This window comes from Bubalus kerabau, chromosome 10, assembly GCF_029407905.1.
Source record: "Bubalus kerabau isolate K-KA32 ecotype Philippines breed swamp buffalo chromosome 10, PCC_UOA_SB_1v2, whole genome shotgun sequence".
Lineage (NCBI taxonomy): Eukaryota > Metazoa > Chordata > Mammalia > Artiodactyla > Bovidae > Bubalus > Bubalus kerabau.
In genome coordinates, this window is record NC_073633.1 from 51,655,020 (window position 1) to 51,680,082 (window position 25,063).

Sequence of the window (25,063 nt, forward strand, 5' to 3'; positions counted from 1 at the left end):
GACTCTTTCTCATATTTCCTTATTCAATAGCAAAGATTTAATGAGGAACCACTGTCTGCTTTAACACAGATTAAGTGATGGTGATTCAACCATGGTTTAGATACAGTACCTGTATTCAATGATAATTGACATCACAATCTTATTTGAGGAGACAGACGGAAACCATTAACCATAATAAAGAATTGTATGAAAAGATGCTACATGTCTTATCAACAAAAGGACTAAACAAACTGTATATCCCTAAGATGGAATACCATTCAGCAAAAAGTCACAACTTACTGATATACCCCAAAGCATGAAACTCAGGAAATTACCTTGAGGAAAGAAGTCAGATACAAAAGAGTACACTCTGTGTTATTCCATTTATATGAAGTTCAAAAGTAAAACTAATATATGGTGACAGAGGCTGGAAACAGCCATTGCTTCGGTGGAAGCCACTGCCTCTAGGAAGGGAGGGAGGGAACTACTTGGGGAACAGTAAACACTCCACAGTTTCACTGGGGTGGTGGTTAGACAGGCGGACACAGGTTCAAGACTCATCTGATTGTACACTTCTAAGATTTGTGCATTTTTCTGTATGTACATTATTCCTGGATTTAAAATATATATATATATACACACACACACACACACACACACACACACACACACACACACACACACATGAATGTTAAGAAATCACAGTGGAAAAAGTCACTTGTTTTCCTGAGTCTAATCAGGAAACACTTCACAAAGAGGGACACTTGAGCAGGACCTTGAAGGAAGAACACCATGTTTTCTAGTTGGAGCTAAAAACAAGAAAAAAGATGTGGAGGTTTGAGAGTCCCTGGTACATAGTAAGCAGAGGTGTCAGGGACGTGTTTGAGAATGCCTGGGAAGAGAGGATAGGGAATGGTGGGAGGCAGGACAGTAGTTGGGATCAGAGTGTGAAAGGCCTTGTATTATATATTTTGTGATACATAAAATATCATATACTTTCTTTTTTTGATAATACATTTTTTTCAATTTTATTTATTTGATTTTTAAAAAATCTTTTTGGCCATGCCATAAGGCATGGGGATCTTAATTCCCTGACCAGAGATCGAACCCATGTCCCTGCATTGGAAGCGTGGAGTCTTAATCCACTGGACTGACAGGAAAGTCCCCATGTATACTTTCTAATAAGGACAACAAAAAAAATCACATAAGTGCTTAGATTACGTTTTGGCTGATTCTGTAAATAATATCTACTCATTCTTTTAAAATATAAGTATTTAATTATGTAGTAAAAAAAAAACTGACTGCACACCAAAACACAGGGGATCTTAGTTTGATCAGGGATCACACCTGTGCCCCCTGCATTGGAAGGCAAAGTCTTAACCACTGAACCTCCAGGGAAATCCCCTAATTATGTATAAAGCTAAAAAGTCCCCCATAATCTTAACTCTCGAAATAGTCATAGCTAACATTTTTTTTTTTTTTTTTTTTTGCCATTCCATGTGGTTTGTGGGATCTTAGTTCCCCAGCCAGGGATGGAACTCACGTCCTCAGGAGTGAAAGCACGGAGTTCTAAGCACTGGACCACCAGGAAATTTCCACTAAAAATTTAATTTTATCTTTCCATAATTAATTAGTTGTGTGTTAAACATTCATTTTCAAATATTTAATACATAGATCTCACCTGCTTTAACTATTGTATTCTTGGTATCTAGCACAATGTCTGGCATATTAAAATACTAAATGGAAAAATGGTTTATACCTTGCTTTTTGTTTTCTAGCATATTCCAAATATCCTCATTCTTTTTAAATGGCTGAAAAGTGTTCTGCAACTGGAGGCAAAGCCCTGTTGACAGACAGACATTACAAATTCTTTACAGTTACAAGACTATTACAAGATGCTTATGTTCCTGGATATATTTCTGGAGGATCAATTCCTAGAAAAGGAATTGCTGGCTCAAAAAATGCACATCTCATGGACTCTAGAAAGATGGTACTGATAAACCTATTTGCAGGGCAGCAATGGAGATGCAGACATAGAGAACAGATCCGTGAACATGGTCAGGGAAGAAGAGAGGAGGACAAACGAAGACAGCAGCATGGAAACACACACACACACCAGCGTATGGAAAGCAGCCAGTGGGACTTTGCTGTGACACAGGGAGCTCGGCCCGGTGCTCTGTGACAGCCTATAGGGGTGGGATGGGGACGGGAGAGAGGTGCGAGGAGGAGGGGACGTATGTATACCTGTGGCTAACTCTTACTGGTGTGTGGCAGAAACCAGCACAGTATTGTAAAGCAATTATTTTCCAATACAATTTTTTTAAAGACAATAAACTCAACTAAACAATTTAAAAACACACATCTCATAATCTTATCAATATTTTATAAATTTTGCTAAATTACCACCCAAAAGGATTGTACTGGTTTGTTTGCTGACAACAAGCTGTTCCAACCTTATCCTCAACAGTTCTTTATTTTATTGAGATTGACATACAGCACTGTATAAACATAAGATATATGGTATAACGACATGACTTACATACATCATGACAATGATTATCACAATATGTTTAATGAACATCTATTATCTCATACAGATACAAAATTAAAGAAACTGAAAAAAAATTGTGTGTGATGAGAACTCTTAGGATTTGCTCTCTTAACCTTCACATATAACGTACAGGAACGTTAATTATTGGAGAAGGAAATGGCAACCCACTCCAGAACTCTTGCCTGGAAAACTCCATAGACAGAGGAACCTGGAGGGTTACAGACCATGACATCACAAGAGTCACACATGACTTAGCAACTAAACGCCCACCATCACCAATGTTAATTATATTTATCATGTTGTGCATCATATCCCTAGTAGTTATTTAACTTATAACTGAAAGTCATAGTAGTTTATGACTGCTTTATTCAATTTCCCCCTTCCCATATTCCCCACCTCTCATAACCATAGATCTGATCTTTTTCCATTTGTTTGTATGTTTGTTTGTTTATTTATTATCAAGTATAACTGACCTATAACACCATGCTAGTTCTTATGTTACATAATGTAGTGATTTGGTATTTCGGTATAATTCAAAATTATCACCACAATAAATCTAGTTACAAAGTGTCAACATACAAAGGTACTACAGTTATTGACTATACTTCTCACACTGTATGTTTCATACCCATGATTCATTTATTTTGCAACTGGAAGCTTGTCCCTCTTAAATCTCCCTCACCTATTTCTTTTCTCTCCCCACCCCTTCCTCTAGTAACCACTTGTTTTGTTCTCTGTATCGATTACTCTGTTTCTGTTGGTTTTGTTTTTAAAATTTCACATATAAGTGAAATCATACAGTATTTGTCTTTCCTTGCTGACATTTCACAAAGTTTAATACCCTCATGTTGTTGAAAATGGCAAGATTTCATTCTTTTTATGGCTGAGTAATATTCCATATTTTATATATATATATATATACACACACACACACACACATACACACACACAAACATATATATAAATATATTGGGCTTCCCTTGTGGCTCAGCTTGTAAAGAATCCTCCTGCAATGCTGGAGACCTGGGTTCAATTCCCAGTTGGGAGCGTCCCCTGGAAAAGGGAAAGGCTACCCACTCCAGTATTCTGGCCTGGAGAATTCCATGGACTATATAGTCCATGGGGTGCAAAGAGTCGGACATGACTGGGCGACTTTCACTTCATATAAATATAAATGGGTCTTCTTTACCCATTTACCTATCGATAGGCACACTTGGATTGCTCCCATATCTTGGCTATTATAAATGCTGCAATGAACACAGGGTGCATGTATTTTTTTTAATTAGTGTTTTTGTTTTCTTTGGATAAATACCAATGGGTGGAACTGCTGGATCATACAGTAGTCCTATTTTTAATTTTCTGAAGAACCTCCATACTGTTTTCCATAGTGACTAAATCAACTTACATTCTCATCAACAGTCTAGAGGCTTACCTTTTCACTATATCCTTGCCATCACTTGTTATTTTCAGCCTTTCTGATGATACCATCTGACAGGTGTGAGGTGATATCTCAGTGTAGTTCTGATTTGCATTTCCCTGATGAGTAGTGATGTGGAGCACCTTTTCATGTGCCTTTTGGCCAGCTAAATGTCTTCTCTGGAAAAATGTCTTTTCAGATCCTCTGGTTGTTTAATTGGATTGTTTGTGGGTTTTCTTTTTTTTTTTTTTTAATGTTGAGTTTTATGAGTTCCTTATATATTTTGTATTATTAACCCTTTATCAGATATATTATTTGCAAATATCTTCTCCCATTCAGTAAGTGGCCTTTTAATTTTGATGATAGTTTCTTCTGCTGTGCAAAAAGCTTTTCAGTTTGACATAGTCCCATTTATTTCTGCTTGTTTTCCTTGAGACATATTCAAAGAAAATATTACTAAAACTGATACCAGAGTACTGCCTTTGTTTTCTTCTAGAAGTTCTATGGTTTTATGTGTCTGTTTTTTATGCCAATACTATAATGTTTTGATAATAACAGCTTTATAACATAACTTTTTTGGTAGAATTCTTCAGTGAAGCCTTTTAGGAATTTCTTTATGTAAACTTGAAATTCAGTGTCTTTAATACACATAGGGCATTCCTGGTCAGCTCCAATACATAAAGAGCTTGAAAGCTGTCACTCCCACACTTAGAGTAATAAAATTCTAAAAGTGAAAATCAGTATTTTTCTCACCTTCATTAGAGAAGGTTAAGGGATGTAGGCTCACCAAAAAACAGATTTAGTCTTAAGATTATAGGACATCTCCTCTTCCACACCAACCTTACTGTCAACCAACAGGGCTCCAATACAAAAACAGTGGATTACAGTTCAAAGATCTGCAAGACATGGACTCTCTTTGAGAAGGAGCACATGGGAGAGCCCAAAGTCAAGGAGGGCGACAAAAGCAAGGGCACTGGAAGGACCTGAAGCCTCTGGTACTTAGCACTGCAGCAAACATTAAACACTGTCCAATTCTTGCTCAGACTGACACAAAATTTATATTAAAGGCCTACTTACTTCAGTTACTATTGCCCAATACATATGTCCAGCTTGCAATCAATAATTACAAGGCACATTAAGAGGTAAGAAAAAACACAGTCTATAGAGATATAGGGGTATCCAGAGTTTCTAGTTCTTCTTGAGTAAGTTTTTATTTAATTAAAAAAAATTTTTTATTTAAATTTTGGCTGCACAAGCCCTTCCTTGAGGCACGAGGACTTTCTCTAGTTGCAGAGCATGGCCTCGACAGTATGCAGGCTCAGTAGTTGAGGGAGGCAGGCTTAGACGCCCTGAGGCACATGAAATCTTAGTTCCCCAACCAGGGATCAAACCCAAGCCCCCTGTACTGGAAGGTGGATTCCCAACCACTGGACCACCAGGGAAGTCCCTTGAGTGAGCTTTATTAAAATGGAATTTGTCTATTTCATTTAAAATTTTAATTTATTGCCTTTAAGTTCTTCATAATATTCCCTTTTTAATAATGTAGATGCTGTGGTGATATCTTCACTTATTACTGATATTCATATTTTGTACCCTCTCTTTTCTCCTTATCAATCTGGACACAGTTTTACCAACTGTATTGATTTTCTCAAAGATTTTCATTTTATTGATTTCTCCACTGTTTTTCTGCTTTCTATCTGACTTACGATATTCTTGTATGGTCTTCTCTTCTGACTTCCTTTCTTCTGCTTATTTTAGCTTTAGTTTGCTCCCCTGTCTCTAAAAACTTTTTTTTGGCCTCTCGCATGTGGGATCTTAGTTCCCTGACCAATGATCAAACCCACACTCCCTGCATTGGAAGTGCAGAGACTTAACCACTGGACTGCCAGGGAAGTCCCTCCTCTGATTCTAAAGTAAAAGTTTAAGTTCTTGTTTTTAAACATTTTAACTGATCTAATATAACATATAATGCTGAAAAGATCACATTGCATTCTCTCCTCAGGGACTCTACTTTGGCAATTATCCCCTCTACTACATCAATTTTTCCCTTTCCACTGAATCATCCCCATCTTCTTACAAACATGCTGTTACAGTACAATATTATAGAGGAAAAAAAAAAAAACAACAGAAGAATGCCCTCTCCTGCTCCCACATCCTTCTCAGGCTATCATCCAATTCCCCTATTATAATTATATGGTTATCTGTATTCTACATGCTGTGGCTACTTCCTTATCTCCCAATCTCTAAAATCCACTCCATTTAGGTATTCACCCCTACACCGAAACTACTTTTATCAAAGTCACCAGAAAATTTCATCTGTCCATATGCAAAGATCAATTCTTATTGTTAGTTAGAATTCTCATGTTAGTCATTGCTCAGCAGCATTTGATATACATCCCCCTAGCTCCCAGGCCACCATGCCCTCCTGGTTTTTCTTCTTTCCTCAGTGATCACCCCACCTCTACCTGTCAATTGGAGTGCACCCACAGCTCAGTCCACAGTCCCACCTTTTCCTCTGATATACATCCATGACCCAGGTACCCTTCTTCATGTCTAAAACTTTAAGTATCATCTTATGTATTCAAGCTATTTGATATCATTTCCTAATTTGTAGTGCATTTTGTAGCTGCCTTATATATTCTCTAAAAACAATGATCCTCACCATCTTGTTCTTTTCTACCCTTTTAAAGTCTCTCTCTTACACACATCCACACAATAAAGTATCTGATACAATGTTCTGTGCATGGTGAGCCTTGATTAAACACTGTAGATTCCATCTCTAATTTTGCTCAAGCACAGAAAATATGTATAGATTTACTATTAGGTAGAAAGGCAATGGCAACCCACTCCAGTACTCTTGCCTGGAAAATCCCATGGACAGAGGGGCCTGGTGGGCTGCAGTCCATGGGGTCGCTAGGAGTCGGACATGACTGAGCGACTTCACTTTCACTTTTCACTTTCATGCATTGGAGAAGGAAATGGCAACCCATTCCAGTGTTCTTGCCTGGAGAATCCCAGGGACAGGGGAGCATGGTGGGCTGCTGTCTATGGGGTCGCACAGAGTCGGACACGACTGAAGCGACTTAGCAGCAGCAGCAGAAACAGGATTTACAGTGACCCACACTTAAGCAACAAGCACCACCTACTAATTATTGAATATTAAAGCCAGGGCTCATAATCTACAGTCATCCCCTTAGAATGTGTCAAATCCCCAATTCTTCTATGGAGGCTGAGACCATAAGCCTGGAGTGGGTCCTTCACTCAGCATTTTCAATGAGGCAAAGGTAAAATACGTAGTTCTTTCCATGGGAGGTTTCTTATGTGTTGAGGCTGGTCACAGGGAAATCCCTGTTCCAACTAAATATCAAACAAATAATAATTAAACTAGAGCCACAATTCCAGTGCAGAAGGAACAGAGAAATTGTACATGAATCTGGGCTGTCATCTGAGGAAAGCCTACCTTTTCTCTTACCTTACAAGTTATGGTTTTGTTACTATTTTTTAAATTATTTATGTATTTATCTGGCTGCGTCAGGTGTCAGTTACAGCACTTGAGATCTTCGCTGCAGCATGTGCGAGCTTTCCTTACGGGGCACGGCACCTTTTGTTGCGAGGCACAGGCACTTCCAGGCGGCGCGAGGGCTTCTCTAGTTGCAGTGCTCAGGCTCGGTAGTTGCAGCAGGCAGACTTAGTAGCTCCACGGCATGTGGGATCTTAGTTCCCCGACCAGGGATCAAACCTGCATCTCCTGCATTGGAAGGCAGATTCTTAACCACTGGACCACCAGGGAAGTTAGACCAGAATCCTTGGTTCCTGAGGATACTTCACAGTTAACGTAAATGTGGAGCAGCCTCATTTTAAACCAGTATCAGGACGCGTCACAGGGTATCGAATTTCAGGCCCTAACAACTCTCTGTGTAACCTGTCTGATGGTGGAGGCCAAGCTCAGCCCTTTAGCCACACTGACTCCACACCAAGGGAAGGAAAAACAAAAATGACTCCACAGGCTGCTCAGGGTCACTGGTAGAAACTAAATTATACTATCCTGGTCAACCAACTGCCATCTTTAGCCAGGATTCCATGATGGTTTATAAATTTACTATCTCACTTGGGAGACTTTTTCAAGGGCATTCAGGACCTTCGAGAATTCTCCTCCACTAGGTTTATGACACCTCAAGGAATTTGCCTGCACCAAACTGCTTTTGAACAAACAGAAATGAAATCAGCCTTTTGAATTTTAAATCAGAAAACAAAGATTTGTCTTTGAAAAGAATCTCAGAGTTGACCGGTTACAAACAACATACAATCAAAGTTTATAAGAGGCAAAAATTGTAGTAACAGACACTGAAGGATACACTATTCCAAAGAAGAGGAAACATGAGAAACAAGTCGTGACAATCTTTTTATTGTTTACTGAAAAATACAGGTCTGGAAAGAGTCTATTGCATTGTGTACTGAATGTAAGGTCTGATACTGCAAGTATACACGACATAACAGTATAACTTATATAAAATGATACATATCGAACATAGAGACAGTGCCCAGCCCTCTAAACACTAAAAGTTAACGGGATGAAGCAAAGTCTTTTATTAAATCAGAAATGTAAACACTGCAATCATATACAAAGTGCTCTAAGAGAAGAACTCTGAAACTGTTTTGTTGCGACATCTGTCTACCTGGAGTTGGGAATGGTTGGGCCTTAGGAAAACGAAGTCAGCAAAAAGCTGACACTTTCAAGGAGTTCTTCCCAGGAAGCCGGCTGCTGACACCTGAGACAGGCTGCCATCCTGGCTTCTCTGGAGCCCTCAGGCCCACTCTGACCATTAATCCATGTCTTAGGGCTAGTGTGAGGCCAGCGGGAAGAGGATCAGGTAAGAAGACACTTCCATCATGACTGCTTGTCCTGCACCAACTCGATGCAATAAGAATACCTAGCATTTTTGACCCGTAACTGCCACTCCCAGCAAAAAATGAAATGTGCTTGAGGAGAAAAATACTAACGTTAGGAACAAAAGCCATTTTCTATACAATCTGCAGATACCATTCATTCCTTTCAGCCATGTTTTCACTAAGCTTTGCAAAGCGGCTGCTACTATTCTATTGCCAGTCACACAGGCCACGATCAAGGGTAACAAAACGTCTCCAGCTACAACCACTAATTCAAATGAGTTAAAAGAAAAAAAATTTATTAGAGAACCATAAGCGATCTCAATGATTCACACGGCAACAGAGGCGAGCGCCGCAACAACATGCACATTCCACAGTCAACTTTAACTACAGCCTCACTTCCCTCCAAACTGAGAAAGCCCCGTGTGGAGCAGAACATACAAGATTACCACCATCGCCTCCTCTCCAAACACTATTAGGGCTCAGAAAGTTCCTTAGAGGTAACAAATGCAAAAAAAGAGAAAAGATAAAAAGAAAGCACACCTCCATATATACACACAACAGAGGAAGGCTGCTCTCCCTCTGGGCTTCCTTGGCATCAGGCAGAGCAAGGCTATTTGCAATAACTGTGCCTAAGCTGACTATGGCAACACTCACAAGAGAAATAAGGAGCTTCAAAGTTCCTTTATTCATAGGTAATCACGGATTACTAAATAATTACTAAATAATTTCCTGAATTAAAAAGACAGTCTCACCATCAAAGAAAATTTTCTTCCTGCCTGAGATGCATTTATAAATGAGAGTTCACAATATCCCAGATTCTTAATATTGAACTATTAATGCACAGAAGACATCCTCAGAGCTCAAGTATGAGTAATATCAATATTCTCAGATATTTCTACACTTTAAAGATCAGCAAATATTTTACCAGATTATCCATTCAAGAGATTTGTAAATCAACCGTTATAATTAACTGTATCTTTTTCTTATCCTGTTCATCAAAGAACACCGTGTTCCAATAGGAATGAAGCCCAGTTCAATGGGTATATAATTCCCTTCAATTCTGCACAGCAGATTTCACTATTCAGTTTCTATGTCCTTGACTCTTCTATAACTCACCTAGTCTAAAGAAAATCTTGTATAAAGGTGGAAAATTGCAAACCCCAGCAAAAACACTGGTGTGAGTGCTGAAATAAACTTTAGGGGAATAACTATAATTGCTTACGAAACCGTTTATAGTTTTGCCAGAAATCCTACTGCTCCTGAATCCCCAGATTGAAAAATTCAAATAATTTAAACATAAGAGGGGATTTCACTGATAAAGGTCTAGTTCACGTGTAAGGTTCTGGTTCTTAGAATGATGTGTGACTAACCCAAAATACTGGCTGCATTTCCATTTTAAACATATCTGTTAAATTCTTGTCAAATTCTCCCATCTGTCACCTCACTGGTGAACCCTTTCATTTCCTGCTTTTATTTCTTTTGGCTGTTCTACTGCACATATGGGATTCACTGAGGTTCTCACTTTAATGTGTACGGAATTTCCATTTCATACCAACAGCTCCCTAAAAGTCATCAACAGAGAACAATTTCTAGCTTAGTAAAGGCACGATTCCTCTTTATAGAGGAAACCAAAAGAGAGTCGTTTGGAAGCTGAACAAACATCTTAGATATGCCTATAAAGGGAATGCCCTATCTGCCAACAAAATCCAGAGACATTTACAAGATCTAAAGATTACATGGACTATGTTAAAAGCATGAATTTGGCAAATTTAAGACATATTCCTAATTTTCCACTACACTATTTGGGGGGAATGTGCCAGTTAGTATCACAGGAGCAAATTACAAGGGTCAACACCGCTCTACTGGCTTGCTCTCCTCCTGCTTTTAGTAAACTTCTGCCAGCTCCAGTGAAGCCTGTCCCAGGGTACATCACTCAGCAACCTGCAGAGCTGCTCAGAGATAGAACAAATGACTTCAGGTCAACTAGTCCAGCAGTGAGCACTCAGCTGGTAAACACTGCCCCAGGGCAGAGCCCATGAAGAGCCTTAAGCCCCAGACTTACAGAAGTTGCACAAAATTCTTGGTTTTAGATCATCTTCCCAGGAAGTTGGAAATTGGGTTTTAGTTAAAGAAATGGAACCTATGCTCAAAAACAATGTGATGCGTCAAAAAAGCAAAATCGAGACTGGAAACGGTAGAGAAGAATGCAGTCTATCCGGCATGGCTTACTTTGGCTACATGACCATAGAGTCAGTGCGATGTCTTATCGTATTTGAAGCACGGCCTCCCATGTTCTCATAAAACAGGGTACCAGTGAAGTACATGAAAACAGTTCACAGAGATGATAGCCCTTTAGCCTTCTGTGACTTCAGAACTCGAAAGACACAGGCTAATCAGGATTTATATTCAGATACTCGCTCAGTGCAGGCTGAGTTAAGAGACAGAAAAACATCTGATTTTTATTCACCTACAGTGTTCTCAGGAAGTTCCTATTTGGGCAGCAATGGTTCTCAACCTGGCTGCGCATCGGTGTCATCTAGGAAGCTTTAAAGAATTACCAAGTGTCCAGGCCAATTAAATCTGGAGATGGAGCCCAGAGATCAGTATTCTTTGTTTCCCCAGGAGGTTCTAACATGCACCGGCTGCACACCAGAGATGTATCGCTTTCAGAAAGCTGTTGCATGCAAGCCGAATCGTGTCTAAATAGTTTGGTTTCTTCTAAATTCCACTAGGAAAAGGGATGTTTAGAAAAAGGCACAGTTGTGCTTCCTCTAATGAGGCAGCTTACTGTTTGAGAAGTGCTGGTTCTCGGAGGTTATCTGGCACGCTGGTTGAAGAGGAGGAAGTCCTTGTCTTGGCAGAGCAGGCAGAGTTTCAGGCTTCGGCAGCTGCCTCCAGAAACAAAGAAGGCCCAGACGCCCATGAGCATCATGATGATATATGCCAACACCAGATTTAATCCGTAATGAGGACTGATTAAGGTCTGCAGAAGGAAAATAAAAGCAACCTTATTAAATATGTGGAATAACCTAAGAAAATGGAAAATATGAAATACTTTCAATAGTGGAGGTGTGTTTCACCAAACATCTGATGTATGTCATAGGCCCACAGACACACAGGAATTAACCTGGTCAACAGACACTAGCCCATAAACCTGTGCTTTGCTGTATTCAAAGGGCAACCCTAGAAGGTAATCAGAAGCCAGACCTAATGAAATACCCAATAGAAGATAGATGTTATATAACCAGGGTCCAGTTTATAATCATTTTTCTGTTAACTGGCTCTGAGAATTGAGAACTTAAGACAAGTCTGTGTTGAAAGTGAAAGTGTTAGTCGCTCAGCTGTGTCCAACTCTTTGTGACCCCATGGACTGCAGCCTGCTAGGCTCCTCTGTCCATGGAATTTTCCAGACAACAATACTGGAGTGGACTGTCATCCCTTCTCCAGGGACCTTCCCGACCCTGGGTCTCCTGCATTACAGGTGGATTCTTTACCATCTGAGCCACCCTCTCTAATCAAGGGAACAAGAGGGAACAGCATCTCTTTTTCAGCTGCACAACTTCTGCGGGTTCCAAAAGTTCATTTAAAAACCACTGATGAGGTGCCACAAGGTACCAGTGAAGACCACAGAGCCTATCCTAACAGAGCTTATAGCAGTAAGGGAGCCAGGCAATGAATGAAGAGACAAATAACTAATCACAGGACATCCTTGGTGGCCCAGTGGTTAAAAATCTGCCTTCTAACGCAGAGGACATGGATTCGATCACTGATCAGGGAACTAAGATCTCACACGCCAGGAGACAACTAAGCCTACACGCCACAACTAGAGAGCCTGCACACTGTGATGAAGACCCGGTGCAGCCAAAGTAATAAATAATAAAAAAAAAAAAATACTTACACATTGTGATAAATGCCAGGACAGAATAACTACAACTGAGACGGTACTAGTAAAGGTTAAGAACAAAGTGATCCACTCAAGGTGGACAAGGAAGGCGTTGAGAAAACGGCATTTAATCTGAGACTTACAAGAGGAGGTGTAAGCCAGCCTGGTTTAGACTAAAGGAGGGAACCCAAGCAGGGCAAAGAGTTTGGTGCAGCTGAGGATCTGAGAATCACTATAAATGATGTGTAAGTATGGAAAGAAAGCACAGAGCTAGGAGAGGAAGGCAGGGGCCAGATAGGCATGTCGGTGCTAAGTGTGAATTTTACCCTCAGAACAATGAAGGGGTGCAGAAGGGTGTTAGGTCAAGGAGCTGAACAATTTTAGATTTTTAAACTGCAGAGAATGCATTCGAGGAGGCGATGGTGAAAGCAGGGAGAACAGTTAAGACGACTCTTCACCGAATGAGTGGAGTACAGGATAGTGGCTTAGTCCAGGGTGGTGGTGGTAGAGATGGAGGGAGTGGATGACAGGAAGTGACAGGACTTGACTTGCTGGTGGATGCAATGTGAGAACAGAGAGCCCAGGGGTGACTTCCATGGTTCTGGCTTTAAGGAAATAGTGATAGTAATGAGCTAGGCAAGACTTGAGGAAGACCGAGTTTAAAAAACTTGGGGAAAGACTAAGCTAGGAGTGATAGGTGGGAACCAAGTCCAAAGAGGACATACTAAGAGTGGGCTGGCTCTGAGATTTCAAAAAGCAGGTGTCAGGGGCCTTCCCTGGTGGTCCAGTGGTTAAGAGTCCATACTTTCAATACAGAGGCACAGGTTCAATCCCTGGGTGGGGAACTAAGATCCCAAATGCTGTAATGAATGGTCAAAAAAAACAACAACAAACAAACAGATGTCAGGTAAGCAGTTAGGTTTATGAGTATGAGGCTCTGAGGAGAGGCCTGGGCTAAAAAGAGAAATACAGAAGCACAGTTCATAAACGGTCTTAAAGCCACGGCTATGAATGCGATTACCCAGAGTTACTGTAGAGAGAAGGGAAAAGCGAAGTCAAGCTCCAGTCCTGAGAACAATTCTAAAGTATTTGTGCTGTTTAGTATTGCAGGAGCAAATAAAAGCACCAACACCACCCTACTGGCTTGACTCATACTGAAAAAGAGTTAGCAAGGCATCTGAGAAGAGCAAGGAGTGGGGTGAGAGGGAACCAGGACAGCGCGATGCAGAAGCCAAAAGAGGAAATGTTACAAAGAGGGGGCGGCCAACTCCTCCTAAAGGCTGATGAGATAAAAAAAAAAAAAAAAAAAAAAACAAACCAGCATCCTTTAGATATGGAGTGATGGAGGTCCTTTTTGATCTTGAAACATGCAGTCTTAGAAGAGTGGTTGGACAGAAGCCAGAATGCACTAGGAACATGACAGAAATTTCGCTGTGATGCAGACTAGGGAAAACCAGTCACGGCTAGAGAGAACCGGCAATAATGAAGAGTTTTATTTAAGATACGTCTAAGGACTTTACTGGTGGCTCCCAGTGGCTAAGACTCTGCACTCCCAAAGCAGGGGGGCCTGGCTTCGACCTCTGGTCAGGGAACTAGATTCCACACGCTACAGCAAAGACCTGGTGCGGCCAAATAAAACAAAAGCAAGCCCCAAACTCAGATATGTCTATGTGCCGGTGAAGAGAGGGTAAGGCTGGTGATGGAGGACAGTAAGGTCGCAAAGAATTAGGTCTGGAGCTCAAACAGAGGGGCCGGCCTTTGACAGGAGAAGGAATACTTTCTCTGCTCGACCAGGATAAGGTGGAGAAATGGTTCTTCTTAGGAAAGAGGAGGCTCTGACTGGCTCAGTTTGTCACTACACACCTCTGCCCAGCGAGGTTTTGGGGGAGTGCTCCCCAGCACCTCAGCAGCCTCACCCTTGCCCTGCCTGCACATTCCCTTGCACGAAAGCCCCGACCCCTTCCTACCCGCTCTGGCCAGGGTCACAGGCTGATTCTGCAGACAGCACCTTGTGCACAAAGAGCGCTTTTCTCAGGAAGCATCTGCGGGCATGGCAGGCACTGAGCCCTTCAGGTTCTCCTTCGGATTCTTAAGGATAATTCTATTCCTCAAATCTGCTGAGTTTTAACACACTTTGTAGAGTGCTAAGCTACTTTGGCCACCTCATGCGAAGAGCTGACTTATTGGAAAAGACTCTGATACTGGGAGGGATTGGGGGCAGGAGGAGAAGGGGACGACAGAGGATGAGATGGCTGGATGGCATCACCGACTCGATGGACGTGAGTCTGAGTGAACTCTGGGAGTTGGTGATGGACAGGGAGGCCTGGCGTGCTGCGATTCATGGGGTCGCAAAGAGTCGGACACGACTGAGCAACTGAACTGAACTGAAGCCACTTTCCATCTTTTAGCTTGTTTCTTTAATAAAATTATCTCTTTTAAACAATTACAGAAACAATACGTGATTATTGTAGAAAATTAAAATGTACAAATGAGTAAAACAAATTTTAAAACTTGAAATTCAGATAGGTTAATTTTTACACAACATTCAACATTAAGAGAATGTAAAGACAAACCACACTGTAGGACAAGTTATTTATAATGCATATATCTAATAACAGAGAAGGAAATGGCAACCCATTCCACTGTTCTTGCCTGGAGAATCCCATGGACAGAGGAGCCTGGCAGCCTACAGTCCATGGGGTCACAAAGAGTTGGACATGACTGAAGTGAGTAGGCAGGCATATCTAATAAAAGCCTCTTTTAGAAAATACCAAAAAAGAACCTAAAAAAAAAAAAAGACAGACGACCCAGTAGAATGATGGGTAAAAGATGTGAAAAGGCACATCCCAAGAGAATTATCCAAATGGCTGATAAACATAGGAAGACACGCTCAACTTCATTCACCATCAGGAAAATGAAAATGAAAACCAAAATGGGATACCACTACACATCCAGTGCTAGATAAGGGTGACAATAAAGAATACAATACTAAGTGCTGGTGAAGAGGTGGAGAAAACACAACTCATAAATTAATGGTGGAGTGTAAGTTGATATAACCTCTCTGAAAAAGTGAGTGGTATGAACAATCGACATATGTACACCTCATGACAAGGAATTCTACCCCAGGTATATATCCAGAAGAAATGTGCATACATTTTTACCAAGAGATACACACTAGAATGTTCAAAGCAGTACTGTTTACAATGGTTAAAACCTGGAGACAGCATAAATGCCTCTCTGTTGTGGAATGGATAAATGACGGTATAGTCATACCGTAGAACACTATTCTGCAAAGAAACAGCAATCAATAGCTATAAACTAATTAATTTCCCAAACAAAGATTGAGTGAAAGGAGTCAGACGCAAGAGCAAACACTGCACTGTTCTGTTTAATAAACACTGAAAGGCAGGGCAAGCTCTCGAGTCAGAAGTCAGGACCGTGGTTATCCCCGGAGGGGTATGGGGGTGGGGGAGCAGTGAAGTAGCACCAGGAAGCTCATAGCAGCAGATGCTTTAGCTTTCATTTGGGTTCGAGTGACACTGGTGTGTTCACACTGGGAAAATTCATCAAGATGTACACACTGGACCTGGGTGGTCTAGTGGTTAAGACTCTGCGCTTCCAATGCAGGGGGCGTGGGTTTGATCCATGGTTGGGGAAATAAGATCCCACATGCTGCTCAGTGAAGCCCAAAGATTAGGGGGAAAAAAAAAAAGATGTACACTTCTGATTCATATACTTTACTGTACATGTGCTATATTCATAAAACTTAAAACATTTTCTGAAATCTGTCATTCAGAGACAACTACTGTTAACATTTTGGTATGTAATCTTTCAAATTTTCTGGGTTCTTTTCAATCATCAGAGAGAATAATATAAACTTTTCAATATTCAACAATAGTTACTGGCCATCTCCTATGTGCCAGGGATTCAGGATACAAAGATTGACAAGATCCCATCCTTGATGATCAAACCCTAATTGGAGAGACGTAGATGTAAAAGCTGCATCAAATAAAATCATGCTGGCCAGGGAGAAGGGTTATAACACGGCTATAAAAAGGGGCTAGGATAGTGCTTTCAGAAATGTGCACCTTTTCCAGGAAGGCTTCACACGAAATGAACAGTTTTCCAAGCTGACCTAGGTTAGGGGGGAGACCCATCACTGCAGATATTACAGCATGAACAACCTGCGAGCCACACTGGGTCAGTTTAGATAGAGGCGTGATATGAACTATGGGGAGCAGCAAGAGCTAAGTTTAGCACCAGTAAGATTCAGTACGAGGCTTATGTCAAACGAAGAGGTCTGGGTTTTATTCCACTGGCCTCTGCTACAACCCATCACTCTCTCTTCCTTAATACACTTAGCTTCAGGACACCTGACTCCTGGTTCTCTTCCTATGTCACTAAGTTGCTCCTTCTCAGTCTCCGTGGCTGGCTTCTGCTCTTGCCCCAGCCTCAAGGTTGGAATGCCCCAGGGCTTAGTCCTCTGGCCTCTTCTGTCGTCTGCTTAGATTCACTCCCTGTAATGACCTCTTTAAGCTTGGATTTCTCTCCCAAACTCCAGACTTTTTCATCCAAATACCCACCTTGGAAGTCCAACAGGCACCTCCAAGGTACCAGGCCCAAAGAGGACTCCTGCTCTCCCTCACAAGCTTCTCCATCCCAGCTGATGGCAACTCCATACTTTGAGTTGCCCAGGCTCAAAATTTTGAAGATGTCCTTGGCTCCTCTTTCTCTCCCTTGCGTTATCCAGTCTGTCAGGAAACAGCTGTTAGCTCCACTATCACAAACATGTCCTGAATCTGAACATTTCTCATCGTCTCCATTGCTATCTCACCCAAGGTGTCCCCATCCTTCTCTTGATGATTTAATTTCTTCCCCTGTTACAGTCTACTCTGAAAACAGCAGTCAAAGTGAGCCTTTTAAAACGTGATTCAAATCAAGTCCCTGTATCCAACACCCTACAATGAATCCATTTCACTAAGGCTAAAAGCCCAAGCCTTGCATTATCTAGATATGGTTCTCATTTCCAACCATGACTTCCACCCCCAAATTTCAAATCTGTGACAGTATCTCCTACTTACTTCCCCTGGCTCATGGTTCTGGCCACTCTCACTTCCATAAACATGCCAAGCATATTAGTCTTAGGACTTTGCCACTAGCTGTTCAGTCCGTCATGTTCCTTCTCCAGACAGCCACATCACCAACTTCACTTCTTTGCTTAAATGTCACCTTCACAATGAAGCCGACTTTAAACTACCTAGTTTGAAAATTCAATATCCCCAGCCCCTACAATCTAGAATCTTTTTTTTAAATTATTTATTTTGGCTGTACTGGGTCTTAGTTGCATCATGTGAGATCTAGTTCTCTGACCAGGAATCGAATCCAAGTCCCCTACAATGGGAGCATAGAGTCTTCCCCACTGGACACCAGGGAGGTCCCTTGAGCCCTTTGAACCCACTCTAATTTCCCTTTTTTCTCACAGCACCAATCAATTTCTAACATATTTCGTTTTATTATGTCTATTGCTTATTGTCTCTCTCTCTCTCTCCACTAGATGGTAAAGGCACATTTTGGGTTTTTTTTTCTATAAATTGTTTTGCTCACCTAGAACAGTGCCTGGAATACAGAAGGCACTATTTGTTGAATGAATGAATGGTGGACTGGATCCATAAGAAGGACATTGGTTTTTTCTTGCAATTTCCTTTCTGATTATTAAAGTATATACAGTAGAAACTTTGGAACGTGTTGAAAACCATAAAGAATAAAAGAACCCATCCAGAGATGAACACTGTTAATACTTTAATGCATTCTCTCTCCAATTATTTTTCCATGAAGATTTGACTTTACATAGTTGCCATCATTGGAGAAGGCAATGGCACCCCACTCCAGCACTCTTGCCTGGAAAATCCCATGGATGGAGGACCCTGGTGGGCTGTAGTCCATGGGGTTGCGAACAGTCGGACATGACTGAGCGACTTCACTTTCACTTTTCACTTTCATGCATTGGAAAAGGAAATGGCAACCCACTCCAGTGTTCTTGCCTGGAGAATCCCAGGGACAGAGGAGACTGGTGGGCTGCCGTCTATGGGGTCACACAGAGTCGGACATGACTGGAGTGACTTAGCAGCAGCAGCTTCCATCATATTAAGGGTAACTTTAGTATCATATTAAGGGTAACTTTAGTATGACTTAAATGTTTTAGGTGGGGAAGGCAAGAAGGCTGTTCTTTAGATGGGTGAGAGAGCAGAGTCCAGTATAAGAAGACTTGATATGAACTCTAAATGGATGGAGAGGAAAGAAACATGAAGCAGGACACCATCAGAAGGAACTTTTGAATACTTTAGGTGAGAAATGATGACGGTCTAGATGAGGCAATGGCTGGGATCATTCTAAGTATATGACAAGTTATGATTAAAATCAGACCAAAGCATTAAACAGTGCTTTAAAAATATACCTAGTCAAGTATCCTTTTCAACTTTCTTTTGAAAACTGGCATTTTAATACCAGTGAGGAGGGATTAAGATGGGTACTCTTTGGGAGGGGGTTTCACATTTTTTTGGCCATGTGGCATGTGGGTGGGACCTTAGTTCCCTAACCAGGGATCAAACCTGAGCCCCCTGCATTAGAAACTTGGAGTCTTAACCACTGGACGGCCAGGGAAGTCCCAGGCACTCTTGATATTAATCAGAATAATTAACAATATTACAACCCTTTTGGAGAGAATTTTAGCAATTTGCCTCAAGGGCTTTAATATCTTAAAATATTTAAAAATATTCCATTTGACTCATAACTCCATTCCTTAGAATCTGAACAATGTATTGAAAAAGTTTCATATACAATGATGTTCAATTCAAAACAGCTTTCTAATAACCAAAAGTAGAAAAACAAATGATCAATCAGTTAAGCAAACTATAATTGTATGTAATGATATAAAAAGCTATTAAAATGTAAATATTAAAAGGATCCATAATAATGTAGAAATTGCTTAAAATGTGTTCCATAACATAAGCATAATGCAAGACTATTTCAGGTTTGACTAACTTAATTAAAAGAAGACACCTACCAAAAAGAAATAGTTTATGAGATCAACCAACAAATGAATAGTTATCTTTCTATAGTAAGACTTGGGTGATTTATCTATCATTCATTCATTCTTTTAAATGACTTTTCCTGAATTTCCTCATTATCCCGCGAGAGTGTATTTCACTTAGAGTGAATCTAAGTGAATCTAAGATTCTTCGAGTGGATCTATCACTTCAGATGTGTGGACTTAAAGCTCCAAAACCCAGTTAGAGCAGAGTTGCAATACTCACCAGGGCTGACACCAGCAGATGGGAGAGAAGAACTACAAGAAGGGCACACCACTTCTTCTTCTCACAGCCATGGAAAAGCACGATGCCCCAGAACACGTGCAGCAGCGTGATAACCAGTGTCATGAAAGCTGGAAGACAGGCAAGCATTAGTGCCCGGTCGCAGGCCAGCAGACCCCGAAGTCCACGGAACACGCCCTTGGATGCAGGCTCTTGGGGTGCCCCGCACTAGTGTGAGGGTTCACCCACAAGTGACAGAGGACCCTGACACAACATTTGCTTGAACAGTAGTTCTGAAAGCAACATTTCTGAACCAGGGGCCAGCTCTGCAGCAGCTTCTCACCAAGAATGTGAACCAGTGAAACAAACAGTCAACCTGGATCTGGCTTTCAAGGAGTTTCTCCTAGGAACAAAATAAAATTACTCTGATATATAATCAGCTTTTCCAAGTTGGCCTTCTGCACTAATCAAGAAACTTTTTTTTTTTTTTTTTTGGGCCACACAACAAGGTGTGTGGGATCTTAGTTCCCTGATCAGGGATTGAATCCATGCCCCCTGCGTTGGAAGCTCAGAGGGTGTCTTTACCACTGGACCACCAGTGAGGTCCCCAAGAAACTTTTCTAAATTAAAACAAGTGTCTTTGATTTAAACAAGTCTTCTCATTAAAGTGGAATTTCTTCTTGGATCTTTTTTTAAGGCCAGTGGGAGAATAAAAATATTAGAAATTGCAATAATCATCTAAGATTCTTCTTAAGCAATGGAAACTGAATACGATCAGTACACACAGGTTTTTCTATGGAATACTGTGTGTGTGCACGCATGTATGTGTGTGTCCTGCATCCTGGAGATTTTTTACTTAAAATGAGCAAGTTTTAGGAACTCCTTGGCCATCTAGTGGTTAGGACTCTGTGTTCTCACTGCCAAGGGATGAGGTTCCATCCCTTGTTGGAGAACTAAATTCCACAAGCCATGAGGCACGGCCAAAAAGAGAGAGAGAAAACAAGTTCCGCATATTCTGAAAGCTTCAATGTGGGGAGGGGGAAGGCACACAGATTTCTCATTTCCACCATTAACACCCGCTATCCTGGCAAAAAGTCAAGTCTGACTGTTCTCCTTCACACTATTGGTAATTCTCCCTTGGCATCCGTGGAGGATAGAGTCCAGGAACCCCTTACAGATATCAAGCTCTGCAGATGCTCAAGTCCCTTATATAAAATGGCATAATATTTGCATATAACCTATACACTGGCTTCCCTGGTGGCTCAGATGGTAAAAAAAATCTGCCTGTAATGCAGGAGACTTCTTTTAATGCAAGTCATTTAAAAGAATGAATGTAACTCCATCTGTGGGTTAAGAAGATCCCCTGGAGGAGGGCCTAGCAACCCACTCTAGTATTCTTGCCTGGAGAATCCCATGGACAGAGGAGCCTGGTGGACCACAACCATAAGGTCACAATGAATTGGATGCGACTCAGTGACTAACGCACACACAACCCATGCACAGCACATCCTCACCCCCAGTGTTTACCTTAAATTATCTCTGATTACCTATAATACCTAATATAATGCAAATGTTATGAAAATAGTTGTAAACATAGTGTAAATTCTATGTAAATAGTTGCCAAGTCAGGCAAATACAAGCTTTGCTTTGGGGAATTTTCTGGAATTTCCCTTTCCTGAACATTTTTGATCTGTCGTTGGTTAAATCTGAATGCAAAACCCAAAGATATGGAGGGCTGAATCTGAAGCAATATTCTGAAACAATTAGTCTGTTGTTGTTGTTGTTTTTTAATTTAACTTACTTATTTGGCTGCAATGAGTCTTAGTGTGGCATGCAGGATCTGGTTTCTTGACCAGGAATAAAACCTGGGCCCCCTGAATTGGGGGCGGTGAATCTTAGCCACTGGACCACCAGGGAAGTCCCAGCAGTTCATTTTTGAATCAACAGACCACTAGCCTTTGAGCATTTGTAATAACAAAAGACGTCTATCATTACCAGAATGAATAAACTGTGGTGTATTCACACAATGGAATACTTACATGTTCTATAATGGTCTCAAGAAAATAATGTTGAGTGGGGACAAAGCACATTGTGAGAAAATGCCCATATTTCAGTTATATGAAGTCAAAAGGCAAATTATTACAGAGACATAACTGTTGAGGTTGGAGGAAAGCAATTTGTTACATCTAGTGAGAGTGTTTCAGCAAATAATGAGAAATACTTTACAGGAGAAGGGGGATAGAAAAAAAAAAAAATAAACTTTGGAACAATAGCAGACTAAACTAAAGTGATTTATTTTAATCCCGCTGATGATCCTTGAAAGGGCAGTTTCCCTGAAGATAGATGCCTGGTTGTGTGACAGTGTATAGAGTTGAGACAACTGAAAACACCCAGTAGTTCATTTTATGTCAGAAAAGACCAGAGTAGAAACTGTGATTCACAGACACAAATGTTCACACTCTAAGGCTTTTCTAAAGCCTACATGTCAATCAAGTGTCAAGAGAAAGCAATGACACCACTAATGTGTCATCTGTTCATCAGCGATGTGAAAGGAAGATCAAAATGGAGTCAGTGTTGCTAACAGAGCTCTCTAAGTAGAGCCAGGAGGCCATTAAGGAAGTGTGACTTAGGCATAGCTGAGATGGAATCTGATATTTTTACCTGATGAAGTCATAAACCTGCCAGAAACTCAAGACACTTCTTAAATCCTTACCCTAGAATAACTCATGAGAGTCTACCCACTTAATGGACCACTACCCTAAAACAACATGTGATTCCTTAAGGACAAATATTTTCTGACTTATGTCGATCACAATTATTACCATTCAACTTTTAACAGCCTCATAGCCTTTTGTCTTTATAAGGCCCGACTCTATTTCTTCCGTGGAACTTTCTTTCAAGACTACCCATTCTTGTAAGACTACAAATCTGGGTCTTCCAACTTGCAATTCTTAAGACTCCAGAACACTCTTATTTGCAGCCTCCTGCATTATCTTCGGTTTGACAGTTCTATTTGCCCTTTCCTCTACACATTACCACGAATACTGAAACCAGCCAATCATCTTCCTACAGTCAAGTCTGAGAGTTCAAATACCTGGAAAATGCTCTTACTTATGGACTTTTTAGTTCATTCTCATCTAAAAGAGCATTACTCTGTTTCAGACAAGCATTCTCAAGGAATCACTAGCCTTGAACTTCCTTCCAAATTCTAGGTGAGTATTTCTGCATGCAAGGCTCTTTCCTGATAAAAATTCTCTCTGATGGACTGACTCTGTCTCTAAAGTAAAGTCCAAGCATCTCAGGTTAGCATCCAAGGCCCTCTGCAACCTAGACCCAAACTACTATCCTCTACTCATCTTTAAACACCTCCTACTTGGTAGGAAACCAGAAGCCCTACATATACTCTGTCTGTGCCTCTATGTTCTCATTTTTTTAATTGACTGTCCCTTTTACCTGAATCCTCTACCGCTTGCCACCACCCTGCCCTTTTCACCCCACCTAAATCTTACTTCTATTTAACACCTAGCTCAATGCCATCCCCTTAATGACGTCATCCTGATGCCTCCTCTGTTTTTGCACTCCACACACAGTTACTGAGCGCCTAGAGAGTCTGCCCGGGGATGATGCCTATGGCTCTAGAGCCGCACAGCCCTCAGCTGGGATCCTGGCCCCACAGTGTGCCTTCGGGCGAGCGATCCAACTCCTCTGAGCTTGTGTCCTTTATTTCCAAAATGCAAATAATGCCCCTGGCTGTTGTGTAGGGAAGAACAGTGCTTTGCAAACTGTAGTTTTTCAATAAATGACAATTACTATGTGCTATGGTGTCTAGATTCAAAGATGAATATAAGCCAGGACCTTCAATTTAGTGAGTTGCACTAACACGTTGGAAAGTGAAGCAAAGCAGCAAGCAATTATCACATGTACCCAAGCTTCCTGGGTACCTGACTATGTTTTAAAATGTATTCTCACACTGTCTTGGTGGTCCAATGGTAAAGAACCAATGCAGGGGACATGGGTTTGATCCCTGGTCCAGGAAGATTCCACATGCCGTGGAGCAACTAAGTCCATGGGCTGCAGCTACTGAAGTCTGTGCACTCTAAAGCCTGTGCTCCAAAACGAGAGTGGCCACCAGAACGAGAAGCCTGAGCACCACAGGAAGAGCAGCCCCCAATCGCCCCCTGTTCGCTGCAACTAGAGAAAGCCCGAGCACAGCAGCAAAGACCCAGCACAGCCAAAAATAAATAAGTAGATAAAACACTTTAAATATGCACTCCTTCACTCCTGTGGATTTCTTCTTCATCTGATACTGGAGAATTACTCTTACATTTACTTTCTTCCCTCCTCTTTTATTAATCCATACAAAGATTTATTAGCACCTACTATTGGCCAGGCTTCCCTGGTGACTCAGATGGTAAAGAATCTGCCTGCAATGCAGGACACCTGGGTTCGATCCCTGGGTTGGGAAGACCCCCTGGAGGAAGGAATGGCAACCCACTCCAGTATTCCTGCTTGGAGAATTCCATGAACAGAAGAGCTTGGAGGGCTACAGTCCATGGGGTCACAAAGAGTCAGACATGACTGAGCAACTAAGCACATGGCCGGGCAATAGGGCTATCCCAGAGGATAAAACACAGTCCCAAGGAACTTCCTTTTCAGAAAAGAAGCCCATTTTTTCAGTTTACTATGTTTTATTAATACAATACCTAAACAGGATCTCTCAGACATTTATTAAAACACTGGTATTCCTATTTGATGGCTTATTTATTTAGCTAGCACTAGTTCCAAATCAGGAAAGGAGTACATCAAGGCTTTATATTGTCACCCTGCTTATTTAACTTACATACAGGGTACCTCATGAGAAATGCTGGACTGGATGAAACACAAGCTGGAATCAAAATTCCCAGGAGAAATATCAATAAGCTCAGATATGCAGATGACACCACCCTTATGGCAGAAAGCGAAGAAGAACTGAAGACCCTCTTGATGAATGTGAAAGAGGAAAGTGAAAAAGTTGGCTTAAAGCCCAACATTCA

At 41.2% G+C, this 25,063-nt stretch overlaps 1 protein-coding gene across 7 annotated transcripts in view; it reads right to left on the reverse strand.

Annotated features, from left to right (window-relative positions):
• APH1B (aph-1 homolog B, gamma-secretase subunit) overlaps nt 1–25,063 on the reverse strand; it is a 61,519-nt gene that overhangs the window by 11,871 nt on the left and 24,585 nt on the right. For 3 of the 7 annotated variants that reach the window (XM_055537717.1, XM_055537710.1, XM_055537715.1), the window contains 2 exons: nt 20,034–20,161; nt 8,337–11,820 (listed from right to left, as the gene is read on the reverse strand). In XM_055537717.1, the coding sequence (XP_055393692.1) occupies nt 11,653–11,820; nt 20,034–20,161 (296 nt within the window). In that variant the 3' untranslated portion in view covers nt 8,337–11,652. Of the gene's footprint in view, nt 1–1,056; nt 7,696–8,336; nt 11,821–18,844; nt 18,998–20,033; nt 20,162–25,063 lie in introns of those variants that run through there. The other 4 variants (XR_008699242.1, XM_055537712.1, XM_055537711.1 and 1 more) reach the window with 3 other exon arrangements.